General features: G+C 41.4%; 1 protein-coding gene across 3 annotated transcripts in view; it reads right to left on the reverse strand.

Annotated features, from left to right (window-relative positions):
* LOC122767107 (ADAMTS-like protein 1) overlaps positions 1–18444 on the reverse strand; it is a 103157-nt gene that overhangs the window by 26860 nt on the left and 57853 nt on the right. For 2 of the 3 annotated variants that reach the window (XM_044022464.1, XM_044022463.1), the window contains exon 3: positions 5033–5160. In XM_044022464.1, coding sequence (XP_043878399.1) covers positions 5033–5160 — 128 coding nt within the window. Of the gene's footprint in view, positions 1–5032; positions 5161–9480; positions 9643–18444 lie in introns of those variants that run through there. The other variant, XM_044022465.1, reaches the window with a different exon arrangement.

The raw sequence follows: 18444 nt of genomic DNA on the forward strand, positions 1-18444 counted from the left end.
CTCTTGCATGTGTTATGAGTCGTTGCAGTGCGTTTGCCCCTGTCGGCCACCTGTGTACCAGTGATCAAAGCATGGACTATTTGAATGAATAATGCTGTCATTTGTCATAATGACCAGTCTTTAAATAAGTATTTAAGCCTATTAGCTTTATAAAGCAGCATTATGACACACAGTAGTGAAGTAGACACAGCAGAGCCCTGCAGCCTGTGTCTGCTGAACAGATTGGAGCAGTTTGGATCATGACTCTGTGCATGACGAGTCTGCAGCATCTCTGCCCAAAATTATGGAGTTAACCACTTATTTAAAGTTAGGATTCTTTGGTGCTTTGATGCCGAGTGATGATAAACCATTGATGGGGACGATGATAGGCCAATTATCCAGGACCCCAGAGGACACTAATCAAAGGATATCGTCTTTTGAATTTGTAACTCAAGATGAATTCCAGTGCCATCGGTGCTTAGCTAATCTGGAATCATAATTGGAGGCAACATTGTAGGGAGTTTGGACTCACACATAAATGAGGGCTTAAGGATTTGTTTTACGATATGGTTCCACAGAGCAGTGAATGTTGATGCGTGGTAGAGGAGAATATTAGACCCTGTGACAAATTCAGGCAGTCCCTTCTTCCAAACCAAACAGCAGGTCATGAACCCAAAGAGACTTTCAAAGACCAAGAGTAAAGATCAGGATCAGTGTGGAAAGTCATGCTGGGCTGAGCAATATTTAGTGTAGATAGTTTTCTTTGGGGAGGCAAATGGCATAAAACAAATATCCCTTTTCATTTCCGCTTGAATTTGGAGTGAACAACATGTGGGCTATGAAGAAGCAGGGCCTAAAAATTTTTTTCATAAAAATTTAAATACGTCTAAACATCATCATCGGAAATTAAGTGAGGTAATTCCTAAAAAATACATAACTCACAGACTGTGACCCTGCCTTTTCTGACAAATATACACAGGTCACAATTACACAGAATCTGCTGATCAGCCAATAACACACTAGTCTATAGTAGCATACCTATATTCAGACATGACAAAACATCATAATAATTCATCATATTGCAGGACATGCCTGACTCCATATTATATGCCATTATATTAATACACTTGCAGCAGGTAGACAGGAAGATGTGCTGATACTGTAACTTCAAATATTTCTCAGGGTGGACTGAACGTCCATGGGCTGGCTCGGAAGGAGTAATGCCAGACCAAAGGGCCTTTCTGCATGGAGTTTGCATGTTCTCCTGTGTGTGCATGGATTTTCTCCGGGTTCTACAGCTTCCTCCCACAGTCCAAAAACAATTTTGGTAAATTGGTCATGCTAAATGGACCAAAGGTGTGAATATGAGAGTGAATGGTTGTTGTCTCTATGTGTGGCTCTGCAATGTCGTCCTATGTCAGCTGAGATTGGCACAGATTGGATTTCAGTGATCCCTTTTATTTCTCTGCTTTCATTGTAGACCCTTTATGAAAATTTGGCACTAAACAAGTCCAAATATTCACTTTCCGGACAGAAATTACTGTGTAAATGAATCGTCTGGGACTGTAGAAGTCAATGTCAGTCATATTCCCATAAGATTCAGCTGTGCTTTGTGCCCAGCACTAATCATGTAGCTAATTGGCTATAAAGCAAAGGATTACAGTTTACACTTTATTTGAGGCTTCCTGGTTTATTTGGATAATTTTATGGATTCTGAGTCAAGGAGTCTAAAAGGTGTCATTTAAAAACCTCAATCTGAGAATATATTTGACATCTATATAATCTTAAGATTTTGTTTTGTCGAGAAGAGGGGTGACACAGAGGGTGGTCCCATATACTGTAATGACACACAATCACGGTGCCAAACCCACGGTAATTAGACAATTCACTGCCTTAAAGAAAATTCCCTTTTAACAACCATAGCCTTTAAACATAGACCCTAAACACAGCTGTGGCATGCATTTGGTTCAATTCCAAAACACCACAGACATTTAAAGCCACTGCCTATTATAATTTCTGCAAATCAGTGAACCAGTAAATAGTAAAAACATCCTAAATTAGGAGTGATGTTTTTCATATAACACCTAACTGGATTCCCCGACTGCTTATTTTCATTTCCTAATGGTGGAAGGTGATTAATGGGTTACATGACTCTCTTATTCCAGTTTACTTTAAAATTACTTAAGATCTAAATACATTTTAAGGGGCCTCTGTATATATGTGAAAAGAAATGACAAAAAAGACAAATATGTTATGTGTTTGCCAACCATGAGCCTCATAAATAACAGAGTGGTACTTTCTTTTGCCATGACACCCAATCCATATGTCCACACTTGCCTCAAACCGGCTATGCTGTTGTTAATAATGACGCTTATGATAAAGTGTGTTGTGCCAGTGAGACTAATGAGGGCCAGGCAATCTGTGTTTAGTCTGTACATGTACCTGTGCATGTACCCGTTTGAGAGGCTGTCTAGCATTTTTGCAGTGGCAGTGAGTCCTTCGTGTGTGTGTGTGTGTGTGTGTGTGTGTTTAGAGGTCAGAGAGTTGGAGTGGTATTGGTTTGGTGGGTGTTGCACAGCCACTCTTTCCAAAGAGTCCTGTACACACATACACATAGACACACACACACATAAGGGGCCTTGTGCTGTGCTTTTTAATGATGCTGTTTGATCTGCCACCCAGGGCCAGGCTACTGCTCCCTTATTCCCACGCAACAGTGGGGTGAGTTGGGATGAGGTGGGACAGCAGGCTCTACCATTTGCTTAAGAACCCCATACATGCTTGCGAGTGCCAAAGGACACACAGGTTTGTAAACATACCCGCCTAGGCTTCCACGAGTGCGTACGTCTACATATACAAACACTCCTGACAAGCTCAAACCCCAAACACTTCTTAACACGTCAATTGCTTTTACAGCCAGTAGCAATCTGAGGTTTGTCTGACCCCGCTCCCCCCCCCACCCAGCCCAAAAAATTCTGGGCAAGCAAAGAGACACGGCAGCTGCTGATATCACAAAATAAAATCCTTGGTGTTTACAGAGCAGTAGAGGAGAGTGGGAGGAGTCTGTCACTTTGAGTTTAAGATGTTGACGGCCTAATGCTCCTCAGCCTGGTTCTTCGTGAAGATGGAGTCATGGTTGTGAACAGCTGAAAGCGTCTTTGTGACCTTAATTGTGAACTTTGCTGTTTTGTCAGTGTGTCTCCAGACAGTTGCACTGTTTAACAATCAGGGGCTGTTGCAGTCACTGCTGGTCACTCCCACCAAAGTGCTTGTCAGTGAAACAGGGTTTGACCTGAGCAGCAAAGCTAACTGGCCACCTTTACTGAGTGAGCGATACTTTCTGGGAACAGTAAAATACAGGAATGCAATGAAGTCACGGTGCAGCTATTTCCCAGTCTATAAATGTGACAACATTTCTATGGAAAACATACCCTCCGTTTGTCTCGTTTTTTTCACTCTTGCTCCTCATATCCATTTGTAATTGGCCACTTTGCCTAGAACACTTTGCCCAGAGCTTTAATCTTGAAGCCCACTGGGTTAGCTTCAGATTTAACCAACTGGGTGACTTTGGCAAAAGGATGAAAGCACAGAGAGGTCCAGAGTGCAAGCTCCAATCTTAAGCCAAGATGATGAGCAGTGGGAATTCAACCAATAGGCCAACTGCTAGCAGAGAACTGTATCGTAAGAAGAAAGTAATTAAAAGTGGCGTGCATTTTGGCAAGTGCCACTGATTGTTCTGCTCACATTTGAAGAGAAATATGTCTGGGGCCATTACTGAAAATGAGATCCCTATTGTCACTAATGAATTAAAGATTGAGGCTCATATGGTTGTCTATGCATTTTAAGGAGGTGGATGGGGGAGTGATCTCAGTTGACCCCTCAGGGATATTTAACAGTCTCAGATCATGGGAACGAAGCGATTGCTGAGATTGACTCACACTATTAGGGATGCTGTCTGGATTTATTTGGCAAAAGCTTCCTTGTCTTGAATCTTAAAACCATGATATGGCACTTTAATGGAAACCATTCAGGACTTTATTCTTTTTAGAAGTGGAGTTTACCTCAGAAAAAGTGGCCAAGCTTGCGTACTGCCGCTGAAATGTTTCGACTTATCTTGAGGTAAATGAGACCAAAAACTGAAGTTACACATTTAATTTAATCTATACTGTTATACTGTTTGCAATCATCTATAAATTGCAGGAATGTCTGTGTGTGTGTGTGTGTGTGTGTGTGTGTGTGTGCCTGGCTGTTATTTGCATATTACTTAATATATGCGAATAACAATTTATAAAAACACACACAGAAACAGATTTTGCACAGGCACTGCACAAGTTAATCAAATAATCAAATCAATTTAATTTACATCACACAAATTCACAAATTGCAATTTGCTTCAGCAAGCTTTATAATCTGTACACACAGCAACATCCACTGTCCTTAGACTCACAATGAAAAACGTTTTAATACAAGAGCCAGAGAGGATCACTCTCTATTTCTGGATGGATGTGTATGGAGTAGATGTCATTTGTACATAGTGTTAGTACATTATAGTGTATAACAAAGTCTCGTGCAAGTTTTCAACATCTCACATTTACAAAATCACAACTAATGGCGCTTTTCCATTATGCAGTTGTCCAGTTATACAGTTGGTTTGGTTTTCCATTACTCTCCTCAACGTGGGCAGGGTTGTCATAGCATTGGCTGCGCAAAACTGACGACGTTATAAAATAACGTGCATGTGACGTGACGTGCCAGCGTCGTGTCACATGACTCTTCCAGTGACAACACTCTCTGACAGGCAGTGGCCGGCAGTCTGTTGACGTCACATTTTAGTATCGGCTTAGCTCGCTTGGAACCTGGCCAGAGCAGGTACCAAAAAAAACACTAGATACCAGGTACTATCTATAATGGAAAAGCTGGAGTCGAGCCGTGCCATGCTAGAACTGTTTAATGGAAATACGCCAAAATGTGAGATATTAAAGCAAAAAACTTGCATGAGACTTCGTTATACTTTGTATTGTTTATAAGGACAATACATCGTTGCAGTCCTTACTTGGAGCTGAGGCATCGTCGGAGGGAGTATGAGGCTCCTCCTCCACAGGTACGGGAACATTCACTCCATGATCCCCAGGCATCCCACAGCGTGTCCCTGTCTTCTTCTGATCTTGCCGTCCGAGAGCTCTGAACACCAAAGGGAGAGACATGACATTAGGGAAACATGTAAGCGTGACGGTATGATTATAAACGTGACAGTATAATCCTGTCCAGTTTGACACATTTGTGTTCACTCTGTGGCAGCTGTAGTTGAGATAAAACCCGAAGCCCAGTGACACCAATACCACCTGACATCAGTTGACTCGGTTACTATGAACTGCCATGCAGCAAAAATTAATGGGACCAGTTCTAGATTCAACCTGTCAGAGTTTAAATCTATGGAGATCGACCGATATATTGCAACACATGACAGACTGAATATATTTGATCCTTACGATGCCTCCTGTGTGCTTTTTACATGTCTTGAAATAGCCAGAGAAGACATTATTCCAGAAATACAGTATCCTGGCATCTTCAACTTACTCTTATATCTCCGGGCACTCTCTGAAAGTTTACAAGAGCCTGGAGGGAAACAAATGGACGTAATCGGGCTTTGTGACAAACATTAAACTCTGGAGTCTACTGGCTAAAGATAGTATTGTAGTCACTGGAAGTGAGTGTTGTGTTAGCATAACATTAGCATTAGTAACAGGCAGTGTAATGTAAGTATTTGCTGTGGTAATGTGGCTGTGCAGACTAGCTCTTGGTAAATCTAGTCTGAGTCGATGATTTGCCAAGAGCTAAGCATAAAATCCTTTGCTTGTGTTTGTTCCCATCGCTCCCCCTACTTCTGTTCACTGTGATCGCCCTGGATCTGTGGGGATCCGGTAAAATGCCCTCCCATCCCTGCAGGATAAACCAGCAAACCCACTGGGAATAAGAGCAGTAGCCTGGCTCTGGGTGGCAGATCAAACAGCATCATCAAAAATCAGCAAAGACCAGAGTGTTTTTGGCACAACATCTGTCCACCATCTTCACTTGGTGGCAATGAGACAAGTTGTGTGACATATTGACTGATTTATATGTTGTCTCATAAATCTATAGGGGTAGCTTTATTTCCTGCCAGAGGACATTACCCATAACACTTGAAGTGTTAGCACCCGAAAAGCAACACTGTTGGTAGGAGCCTGCACTGAATTCCTCACAACTGCTGAAAACAAAACTGGAGTGTATGTGACAGGATGAGAGACATGGTAAAGAGGAAATAATCAAAAGCTCTTGACTTTTACCCTTAGCACATATTTCAGTTGTCTGAGTCATGCTGTGTAATTATGAAACGTTAGTCCCCTATTTAGGTTTCAGTCTTGTGTGTGTGTGTGTGTGTGTGTGTGTGTGTGTGTCTCTGTTGATTGCATCATACAGTATCTGGCAGGAGACACATGGCTGTAACTGTGGCGTCCAAAAGCAATATTAAGAGAAGATTAATTTTTCGACTGGAGGGGCAATGTGGGTCTCAGATGTAAAGCAACAGCCAAAAAAGTGGAGATCCTCTCCAACCCTCTATCTCCCTCTCATCTCATGGATTGTTCATACTTTTGGAGCAGATTAAACTGGTCAGAATCACCTTGCTCGAATAAAGATGTTTATTTGTAAGGCTGGCACTGTCATGTGGTGTGGATCATCTACAGTGTGGAAGCATGTGAGTTATGTTTATTTATCTTGGTTCTTACTCAGCAGCCTCACTCTCCTTGGTGCCCTTTGAAGTACTGATTGAATAAAGTGAGAGAGCTGAGTGTTTAAATACCACACAAAGTGAGAAAAAGAACTGATGGCTGTTGCTAACAAGAAAGTGCACATGCCAACACTTAAAAAGCCAAACAAATTCAGCGTTCCAGTGTCCACCCCCTTTAAGTCCAAATTGAGTTTAATGGGTCTTCCCTGGGTCATGCCACACCCCTACATAAAATTTCATGGAAATTGGTTAAGTTGTTTTTGAGTAACCCTGCGAACAGACAGACAGACGGCACACAAAAAAACATAAACTTCTTGGGGCAGAGGTGATTAAAATGAGAAGAGCTGAGCTTGGTGGAGTAGGTATTCTCCTCCAAAGCTGCCAGTGGGAAAAGAGTTACAGGGAAAATTGGTTCTGTACCTGTGAAATGGATGAAAACCTGGAAAATGAAAAAAAAAGTTAACTTGGAGCTAATATTGGGAAAAAAGTCATCCACCTCCTACGCAGCAGGAATGTGCTCCGTGAGCCGGAGGTTCAAACACATTCAGTAAATTAATCTGCTATTCTGTGCAGTTTTCAAAGCAGTGGATTTGGAAATGATTATTTGCCACAATAACTGGACACACTCCTGGTTCTATTGAACTGTGAAAGAATATGAATTGCTTAAGTGCAGTTTTGTTGCGTACTTCCACGTAAAGAAAGATTTTGACAAAAATCCTATACATCCTGCAAACTGGGAATGCCATTTGAGGCACAAACTCAGTTACTCTGGACACAGTGAACAGCGGAGGTACTGTGAAAACTCCACCTGCTTGAAAGAGATTTAACCACACTGCACTGAAGGTCCAGCTTGCTTTGAGACTCAGAGGGAAACATCTTGGTTTGCCAAGTTGTTCTGACCTCTTTGGCCTCTTTTTCCTGGTAAAAAAGCATTGCGCTTAGTCTACAAAGATGAATGAGGGTTGAGGAAAGCAGATACAAGATAATAATACTACACTGATTATTTTCTTTGGGTCATGGTAGCAAAAACACCCACGCTATACACACTGGTTCACCCTGTTAAAAGTGTAGGGGGACTGATATGAATGCCTGTCAGTGCTGATGACGCGTGAGGAACAGCAGTGGGAAACAGCAGGACGTTAACGTGCTGCCAGTGGAGCGTACTGCCAAACATATCGACAAACGGCACAACTTTCTGCAGGGGCCAACTATTTCTGTGTTTGGATCTACGATAAATAAATACAGGCAGTCAGTTCTCTGGGCAGCTGGTTAGACCTACACCTTAATTCTCCTATTGAAATGCAAGTGGTGAAATTTTGCATTCAATTATCGCTGTGTGTTGCAAAGCTAAGAGGGCCAGAGACGTAACAAAGAGAAAGAGGACAGGAAGAAGATGAAGGGACAGAGATAAATAAGCCGATTGATTGATGCCATTTCTTGGTGAAAGCAACAAAAAGGACCGCTAGTCAGAGGGTTGTCCTGCAAGGATTTGGTGATCCAATAAGCCTCAGATAACAGCAAGATCTCAGCCCAAGAATGTCATATGCTGTTGCTCTGTCACATCCCTGTAGATGTGGCTTTACAGACACACAGGGGTATATGAGAAGGTTGCAGATAACACCATAGACTGGTTTCAAAGAAACACCCTGCAACCAAGCACCTATTGGAGGACACTAGCTGTCTATTACACTGTAGTTGAGTATAATTTTCAAAACTGCCAGCATGTTCTATTGAAGAAGACCTGAAACTGGCCATTGAGAAATGTTAACTGTTGACGGAAGATACTCATTTTCCCTTAGACTGCCATTTCTTCTTGCAACCTGTGGTATTGCCCCCAAGTGACTAACTACTACTTTTGTCCAACTTCCAAAACATCACTTTTAAAACCGCAAAACTATGTCCATTTTTTACATACAGACTATTTTATCCACTAGGGGGCTTCCTAACCGTCCATCACTACACATCCGACCACTCCCGCTCTGATCGTTTACACATCATGCAGGGAGCAGACAGTCTTCCATTTGAAGATCCCCTCCACAGACGACTCACCATGCCACCTCACATTCCTCCACTTACACAAAAAGCATGTATATTTAGACAAATTGATTCACTGGCTCTGTTACAATGGGAAAAACAGAGCAAACACATGACCACAAGGGAACTATGGCTGTCACCCATCCTGTGTTTTCACATCAACTGGAAGAGAGGAAATGAGAATACGGTATTAGACCACTGACCTCCACATTACATGTTATTCTGATGGACAGATTCTATTTAAGTCACCTGTCAGCGGGACTGAGGCGCAGGACATTTTCCTTGAAGATGGAAAACTCCTTGACAGGGAAAATTAGAAACCTGACTCTGGTGCCTTCTTTTGCAGACTGAGTCAATATACACACGATGGCCTTTTCAGTCGGCAAGACATATGATATTTGCACATCTGCTGAATCTCTTGTCGTCCGTTCCCCACTGCGTTGCACAGCACTGGACTTTACTCACTGTCATGCAGAGAGGCCATCATTGCTAAGTAACAAGGAGTCCTTGGGAGCACTTGTGTGACAAGTCAAAATATTTTGTTCATCAAAAACACACAGGACGACGACATTTCAGCACATGCAAGACAGGTCACATGTCTGAAACTACTGCTGATAGAAGAGTCACATCGTCATAGAATACATAGTATAAAGAGAATTCATGATGCCAAATTAACAGAAAAATGCAAAAAAGGACATTACCAGGATAAGAAGAGCCATCACCACTAACTTGCAAGGTGAAAAATCTTGCTCCATGCCTTTTCAAATGTGTGAAACAATCACTCCCAATTCTGGATGAGTTTCCTGATGTATGATGTGCTCCTCTCTGGGTCACTCAGTGTGTCCTGTCTGCTGGTCCTCTCCTCTCCGACTGGCTCCCGTTCTTCCTCAGGAGTAATTTGGAGAAGAGGAGGGAGGGAGGAGGGCTGGGAGAGTGTGTGATGTGTAAACGTGGGGGGAGTAATCCGGGGTATCCGAGCCCCACGAGTCCTCAGGTCTGGCACACTAGCCAATCAATAAATGGGCCTCAGTCAAGCATGCTAGTTCAAACGTGGAGTGGGGCCAGCTGCAACTTCGCAAGTGTGTGTGTGTGAGAGAGAGAGAGAGAGAGAGTGTGTGTGTGTGTGTCAGGCAGTCAAAGAGTGGGAATAATGGCAGACAGACAACTGTAAACCAATTTTCTTCCTCTCTTTGATATTTTCCATTTATTCTCTTAATATCTCAAATTTCTGTCTCTCATATTCCACATTTTTTTCCACCCTGCTTGCCATTCTCTCCTTCTCTATCACTCCTGATCATGCCGCTGTTTCTCATTTCTTTTTAGCTCTGGCTTTTCTCTTGTCTGACTTTTTTCTGTTTTGGAAATACTGAAAAAAAAAACTCAAGTCACATGGTGGTATCTTTAGACAATAAATTCCAAGCATGCACAGAAATCTTGACACAATTATTATATACTACAGATATGATAAACATCCAATATAATGTCTATTTTAGTAGATAACAGTGTTACATGAACAATACATAGTTTTATGTCTAGTGAAAAAAGTGGAAGAAATTACAGAGACTCAAATTGGCAAAAGCCTGCTGCCAACCAGTGATCAGAGGCTCAAATACGTCACCAAGAATATTTGTGATATATCAATACAGTGATATATCACACAATTAAATACTGGCATTTATTAGTGTATCAATAGTCTCTTATGTGTCTACCAAACCCACAAGCTTTGATCCACAAGACATTTACATGTGAGAGATTCATGTACTGTACATCCGATCACATAATCTGGTCACTGAAGCTATCAGGAAAAAAAAAAAACCTTTTCAGTTATGGTTACTTTTTTCGATTACTTTATGACTTAAAGGTCTACTTCAATAGATCCTTTCATAACATCTGGCACTTAAAGTTGAGGGTAACAAGCCAGGGGTCCCCTGGAGGGACAATTCCACTGGTTACAGAGGGAAAACAATTGTTCCGATGGACAGCTCTGAGCACAGTGGGACTTCGCACAAGAGTAGCTTTTCATGTTCAACTTCATAAATGGCAAGACGCAAAAACAAGAGGCCAAAAGATGGAGCTAAAAATGAAGAAGAAGAAGAAGAAGCAGCGCAGTCCAAGTTAATGCCAACTCATTGGTCCCCCTCCTCCCCCACTTGATGTCTCGCAAGGTAGCAGGCTATCATTCAGGCATTCAACCCGAACATTCCAAAGACAATAAAAACTCTGTGCCCTTCAAATCAAGTCTTCGAAATATACCTCCCAATCAAACACCGAATCAAAAACCACAAATTGCTATCAATTAAGGCTGCAAGGAATGTGCTGCACTCCAGAGTAAACAGTCAGCAACCTTAATCACAACATAGTAGAGGTTGTCTCAACACTTAACCACTACACACACACACACACACACAGTTTCTCTACCTAGGTTGTTCACAGCAATACTGTTGGAGATTAAATGTCTCATTGATGACAGTCTCCAAATTTGACTTGGATTGTGGGACATGTAAGTTAATTTGATAAATTATCTCTCTCACACAAACAAACATTCCATGCCTCTTACCCATAACAAGTAAATACCTTACCCTTACCCTTAACCAAAAGCCAATTCTAACACTAAAACCAAATCTTAAACAGCCACTTTAAGGTGTGGCAGAATGTGAGGACCCAACAAATTGTCCACACTTTCACAAAATGTCCTGACTACACACAGAGTCTGGTTTCCATGGCATTACAATGATTTACATTCATTTCCTGGAGATTTTGGACCTTATCCAAAATGACTCCTGGCCTAACCCTAACTTTAACCTAACCGTAACCTCATGTCTGTACCATATATGTGAATTTCTCTGTGAGATGAATAAAGTATCTATCTATCTATCTATCTATCTACATTCATGTTCTACTGCTTTATCCTACACAGGAGGGTGACATAGGGCGATAGGCAGGGTGCACCCTGGACAGTTCACCACTCCATCACAGAGCCACATATAGAGACAAACAACCCTACAGTCAATCCAGAGTGACTGATTTACCTAATCCCCATAGTGTATGTTTTTGGACTGTGGGAGAAAGCCTGACAACCTGGAGAAAACCCACACACACACACACGCAGGAATGAGAACATGCAAAGTCCATGCAGAAAGGCCCTTGTTCTTTCTGCTGGGGCTCATACCTGGGTCTCCTTGATGCAATGGTAAGAGTGCTAACCACTACACCAACCATGTGGCCCATGATCTTGACATTAAAATGTAATAATTTACGTTATGGGGACTTGCTTTTTGTCCCCAGCAAGAAGAAAAGCCCCCACGTGTGTGTAGATTTAGGCCCCCATAACATGAGTCATTCCTGAAACACATACATACACAGGTGTCAGCAGGTAGTGTTTCGACACATTTTCACACACACGGACACACACCATTGCACCCTTAATCCATAACCCTCTGATATTTGATTTTCAGATAAATCCTCATATTTATAAATGTATGACTAAAGAAAATAAGCCATGGCAAGGCTGATGTGCCCGAAGTTTAAAACCAAACACTCAAGGAGGAAATTAATGTGTATGACTGACACTCACTTGGATCCAATTCTCTACCACAACATTGATGGAGGCGTCTCCTCACGGTTCAAACAATAATCCTTGGACGATGAGGTGAGAAGAAAATTAGACTGCATTGTTGTTTTATACAAGAGGAAGATGGGGATATCAGGTCACATCAGGGGAATGCATTATCACCATTTCAATCTCACTGCAATGTCTTTGCCATCAAATTTGACAACACTGTATTGACCAATTGATCATTACATCAAGGTGGAAGTGAACAGCATTTTTTTTTAGAGAAGTTCATTGAAGTTGATTAATTCATTAATTGTTTGACATGAGGGTCGCAGGGCCAATCAGAGCTGACATGGGGTAAAAAGTTGGGAACACTCTGGACATGTCACCAGTCCATCTCAGGGCAAACACACATTGACAAACAATCATTTATTCATATGGTCAATTTAGAGTCTCTATTAACCGCTGCATTTTGGACTGTGGGACTGGAGAGCCCAGAGAAAACCCATGTGCACACCAGGAGAACATGTAAACTCCTGTCACGTACCCAGGTCTTTTTTCTGTAAGGCAACAGTGCAAGCAGGTACGAAACATACAAAACTTTTGTTTTTCTGTGATGTAAATGTCAGATGTACACAGCCAATAAATCAATTTTCTCCTCCGCACTGGAAGTTGTCGGGTTGCCTGTCTTAGTCGGACTACAGCTTGTAAACGTACTGATTCTGTTGACAGGTCTCATGACCAACATCCAGGGACTCAAAAACACTTTGTGTACATTTTGTCTTCAAAATAAGTCTGGCCAAATGGGGATTTGTTTAGTTGCGGGATCATCTGATGAATTAGGTTTTATTTAGTTTGTTAAGTCTGGACCAAAGTCGTACCAGCACTGTCAGACAAAGAGCCATGCCGTAAACTTAACACTATTTTAAATTACAAATGCAGCCTCACATTCTTCTCCTGAGCAAAACATCACAAGGCGATTAAAAAGGATCAATTCTTCCAAGGGTTCCTGTTGAGGTGATTTATTTATATAGGGTGAGGTTGCTCTCTAAACGAGCAATCAACAGTGTTTCTCGCACATAAGACCTCGCAAAAACATGTTTCAGTCCAAATTGTAACCTAAGATGAAGAGAGATCAGCCCTCAACGAAAAAAAAACACAATGTAGAAAGCTGTGTCACAAGTTGACATTACCGCACTCAAATTGCCAGTAATTTCAACAAAATGAGTCGCTGATCCTTCTAATGCAAGTTAAACTTTCTCGTTTTCACTTGGCATAATAATGAAAAACCCCAATATCCTTGTAAGTTTGCAAAACACACCAACTATCATCACTTGCTTTGGGATAATGTGACACTAGAGAAATTGTCTGATGCAAAACATTAATGTACAGTGAAAATGCTTTATGGCTCATCAAGTAGGTTTTCCAAGCAGCAGAAGCTTAGCTGACTCTTCCCTCAGCCCCTCTGCGGCAGAATCAAGGGTCAAATTAAAAGATTGTAGTATTATGAGGTGATGACCTGACATAACAGGCCCCAACTTCTCAGAAAAAGAGACAAGAGAAGCTAAGGTTACCAGGCAATGACATTAAGTTACACTTAGAGCCCAAACCCTTGGCTCCCAGGAGAAGACTTAAACGATTCAGGCGGGATAATGGTAGCCTCCCCCTCTGTAAACGACGCATGTGCTGCAGGCATGATTTACACCAAAGTCATTGTTTAAAAAGCTTTCTGGGCCACAATATAAAATGTTTTACCAGGACAGGGCTTTTACGACCTGCAGCTGAAAATCAACCACACTTCCCAGTCCCGCCAAAACCAGAAGATTAAAATAAAGATGTAATTCCCGGACAATCAGCTAAAGTCAATTTGAGCCAGATGGGGGGTGAACTGTATAAGGTATGTACTTTTTTTTCCTACATTTTGTCTTTCATCAGAAATTATTAAAATGTCCTTCTTTTCATCTCTTATTTTACACACAACCCCACAAGTCATGATTGCAATTATTAATTTTTATTCCGATACAGGGGTTGGTCACATGGATTATCGAGTTCTGTGAGGAATAGCAAATTTTGGTTTGAGTATTTGGTGGTAATCTGAAGATGACAGATTTACAGAGCAATAAACACACCTTCCGAGGATACTGTATCATGGCTGGGGTGGGACATAAGAACATAAAAACATAAAAAATGTGCTCGGGGGAAAGACAAACGCCAGCTTGGTCTCTTAACAGACCCATCTCTGCTGGCATGGACTCCAGTAGACCTTGTGATTGTAACTCCCCGAACAGTTCTGTGGAGGAAGACATTTGTTCTGCCTGGATGTTGGCCCCAGAACTTTGTTCAGCATGAATGAAAACAAATGATTTGTTTCCCAGGACAGCAGGCGCATATCAAGGTCAGCATGCACAGACACAAAACATCTAGTGTTGTGTTTGTAGTGCATTTATTTCAGAAATGAATGAAAAAAAAGGTGAGCTAAACTGTCATTTGGATACAAACTAATACAGTATTCCTTTTAGTGGCAATCTAAATATGCCAGCAACCACAATTTGATTCCACCAATGAAAGCCTTTTAAACGCCACATGCAACCCACAGAACAGAGGATGAATGGGGCGGGTAAATAAGAATCAACAGTGACATTTATTGCTTCCTGAGACTGCGTTCATTCACTCTCAGCGCCGGGCTTTTCCCATTAGCACATCCAGGAAAGCTCATACGTTTTAGCAGGATACTGCTGAGCGCACAGGCTAACTCCATCAAGGTCCCGTGACACCAACACCCCCAACACCCACACACACACACACACACACACATGCCTCTCTCTTTAACCCAGCCATGGCCACTGTGGCGTTTTAAAAAGGCTATGACAGGTGGGGATGGGCATAAATTAGCTGTGTGAACTCGCCAAGGTGGGCTGGAAGGAAACAGGGAGCGTGGGACCCGCATTCAGATCTGAGCAGACACTGAGGACCTTGCCTTATTTATGGACTTGTAGCCAGCATCAGGCTTGACTGATCACCTGTGCTCCAAGATAGAGACCATATTCCCATATCATCTGGATATCATAGTTTTTTATAACAGTTTACATACTGATTTTTTCTTTTCAGTTTTGGTTGTTTTTTTATATTCTGGACTAATTCTCTAATTTTTCCATATAACAAATAAATCATTAAAAATTATTCATTTTGTTTCTTGAAAAAACTATTATTATTTGAGTTTGGTTAACACAAATCAACATTTTCTGACATTTTAGTTTAGTCAACAGAATCAATAACGAAAATAATCAAGCCTATGTATAAGGACATACAAGTGACCATATAGGACACCAGTACTCAATTATTCAAGGACGCAGGAGTTTTTGGGTGGCAGTGACTGCATCATATACTGTACCTCCTCTCCATCTTGTCCCGTGAAACTGAACAGAAGACATCACTGCTCCATCTGGAGCTGTTCACAACTGACACGCATCCTGGCCCTTGTCAACCCCCTTTTTCCCCTAAACTCCTTCCTGTCTGAGTGACTAATTTGTTTTGGTTTCCTCGTTCATTTCAAAATAAATTACTCTGAAAGATACATGCATGCTGATTCACCACTTTGTGGGAAGGTTTTTTTGTTTATTTTTGGCTAATGAAAAGGATAGATAACATTATGTAATATTTCTTCCTGCTTTCTTATGTATGGCTAGATTTTGGAATCAGGGATAATCTAAGTTTGACTACAACTTGTTAAAATTGGCAGCACTGACTGAATATTTCTGCCTCTGTGACAGCAATTAGCCAAATCCCTCCTTCATTGAGAAGTTCGATAGCTCAATCCTCTCCTTAATTCACTCGGTGGTCATTAGGATCTTTTATTCTTGATGAACACAAACCCAGGACTTCTTGTTCCTGGGGCAGTCTGGGGAATGTTGAGTTATGATGGAAAAATATTAATAATTCAGTCATTTACTGTAATCAACATGATGAAACCAAATATTTTTGGCTGCAACAGCCTCCATCAGGATTACTGTATAACTGTAAATATGACATCTGCGATCGTGACAGGATCCCCAGCAGCTTATGAAAGACCACTTGCTGGGAGGAATGGAAGTAATTAGAGCCAAACATTAATGAAATAACTCATAAACTTGGAAAACATTGCAAATACCTAAAACAAACTCACGTAAGGAGACAAGGACTCGTGACTTGAGAGGTGAAACAAACTATGGTCAGAGCTGTGAAGCAGATCTTCTTGAACTGCAGACATGAAACAGGCTCTCTTGTTAACCTTGTTCGTAATTGCAAAAACGAGACACAACAGTTGGACAGCATCTTCCAACACACACACACACCAAGCAGCAACTACAATTAAAATGGCATCTGGTTTGTCTCAGCAGCTTATTAAGCATGATGTGTGTGTGGACAATTTATGCTCAAAGCGAGCCGAAACTTTTCAAACTAGAAAAAGAAGTGGCTGATCCCCCATATGTGCGGTGCACAGCTAAGGTTTCAGTTTTTAACTCCAAAATTGAGTCACATCAGCGCCATGTGTTTTTCATTGCTGAAAATGTGTTGTTTTTGGCTCCGAGACGATCAGAGAAGGTGATAGTAATATGATAAAGGTGGTCAAAGGAGGCTTTAACCCTTGGAGCATCCTCTGAAATCTGACTTTTTCAAAGGTTAAATAATGATGCAATAACAAGGAGAGCAAAGGGGTGTGCATACTTCAGTTCCTTGTTATGACCTGTATCTGACCTACAAATATGGAAGTGATTCAAGGAAAAATAGATGACACCTCCAGCACATTGTTCCAATCCCCTTTGACAAACACACATATTCACTGAATCCTTTACACGCACGTGATTAAATCTACAGTTAAATACTTCTCGAGCAATTATTCATTCTTTGTTGTTGACTTTTACTATTGCTCAAAAATGAAATACTGAATTCCCTCATCAAACTATTCCAATTTTTCTGATCACTGCCTTCAAACAGAAATGCAATACGCAAAATATTATCATCATTATTATTCAAAATAGAGTAAATATTTGCTTAAATGTGAAATTATTTCTTGAAATAATCCCAAGCAGGTGGGAGGAGGATTTGAAAATAAATGTAAAAGAAAAGCAAAATAATGGCTTTTGTTAATGTCCATGTCCATAGAAGCATGTGCGTTACACATCCACACACTATGTGAGACACACCCTTTGGATTTGGCCTTGATTTTGGCTGTAAAAGTGGCGCCAAAAAAGATCAAAATCTTAATGGCTCTCGTTTGATTCAATATAGAATACATGACATAAGCTCTTACGTAATATATCCCTCTCAGTGTGGCGCTTGCCACGGTGCTGCGAGTGATGACAGCTCTGTCAGGCAGTCAGCCTTCAACACGTTAAATGCACTTTGTCCTGCATCACCCATGTTCAGAGAGAGGGAGCAGAGTCGGTCGGGCTGCCACGGTGCAGCCTGCGCTATCAAGCATTCCTCACCCATATGCTTCTGTAATCAGCTGAGAAACAACAGAGAGTGCAGCCACTCAGCAAAAGAGTTTTTATTGACACAAGACGAAAAGAAAAGACAATGACGTAACAAAAGACAAATACCAAATGACTTAGACTGACAGAGTTCAGCCAACACGCGTCTATTTAATCCACTTTGTTTTCACACTGTAATTCCATCAATCCCGCTTTTGTCTTTTCCATCTCTTGTGAGTGAAATTTAGCGGATAGCATTGCAGTTCGGCTTGTCTTGAGCTATTGAGCAGATCACAAATCCATATGGAAAAAAAGAGAGCTCTCATGCATGTGCCTGCCCCACTTTTCCAAAATCACTGGCCTGAATACAGAGCAGTCACTGGTAGGCCAACAAGGAAATGGCAGTCCAGGGGACATACTGGATATTGTGGTTCTTCATGAAAGATAAACATGACTTTAAAAAAAAAAGCCCATTGTTCTGTTCTAAATTCCCTTCGGACCTTTGCCTGACATTGAAGAGGAGCTTTAAAGCGTATGTGGAAAAAATGTCAAGAGAGGAAGCTTCAAATAATATGCACAAGTATGTCCACAAAAGAAAATGGCTGACATCACCACTTTGGATGTACTGATGATTTGGCATTAGTTGGCATTTAAATCAA

The sequence above is a fragment of the Solea senegalensis genome, linkage group LG3 (assembly GCF_019176455.1).
Source record: "Solea senegalensis isolate Sse05_10M linkage group LG3, IFAPA_SoseM_1, whole genome shotgun sequence".
NCBI lineage: Eukaryota > Metazoa > Chordata > Actinopteri > Pleuronectiformes > Soleidae > Solea > Solea senegalensis.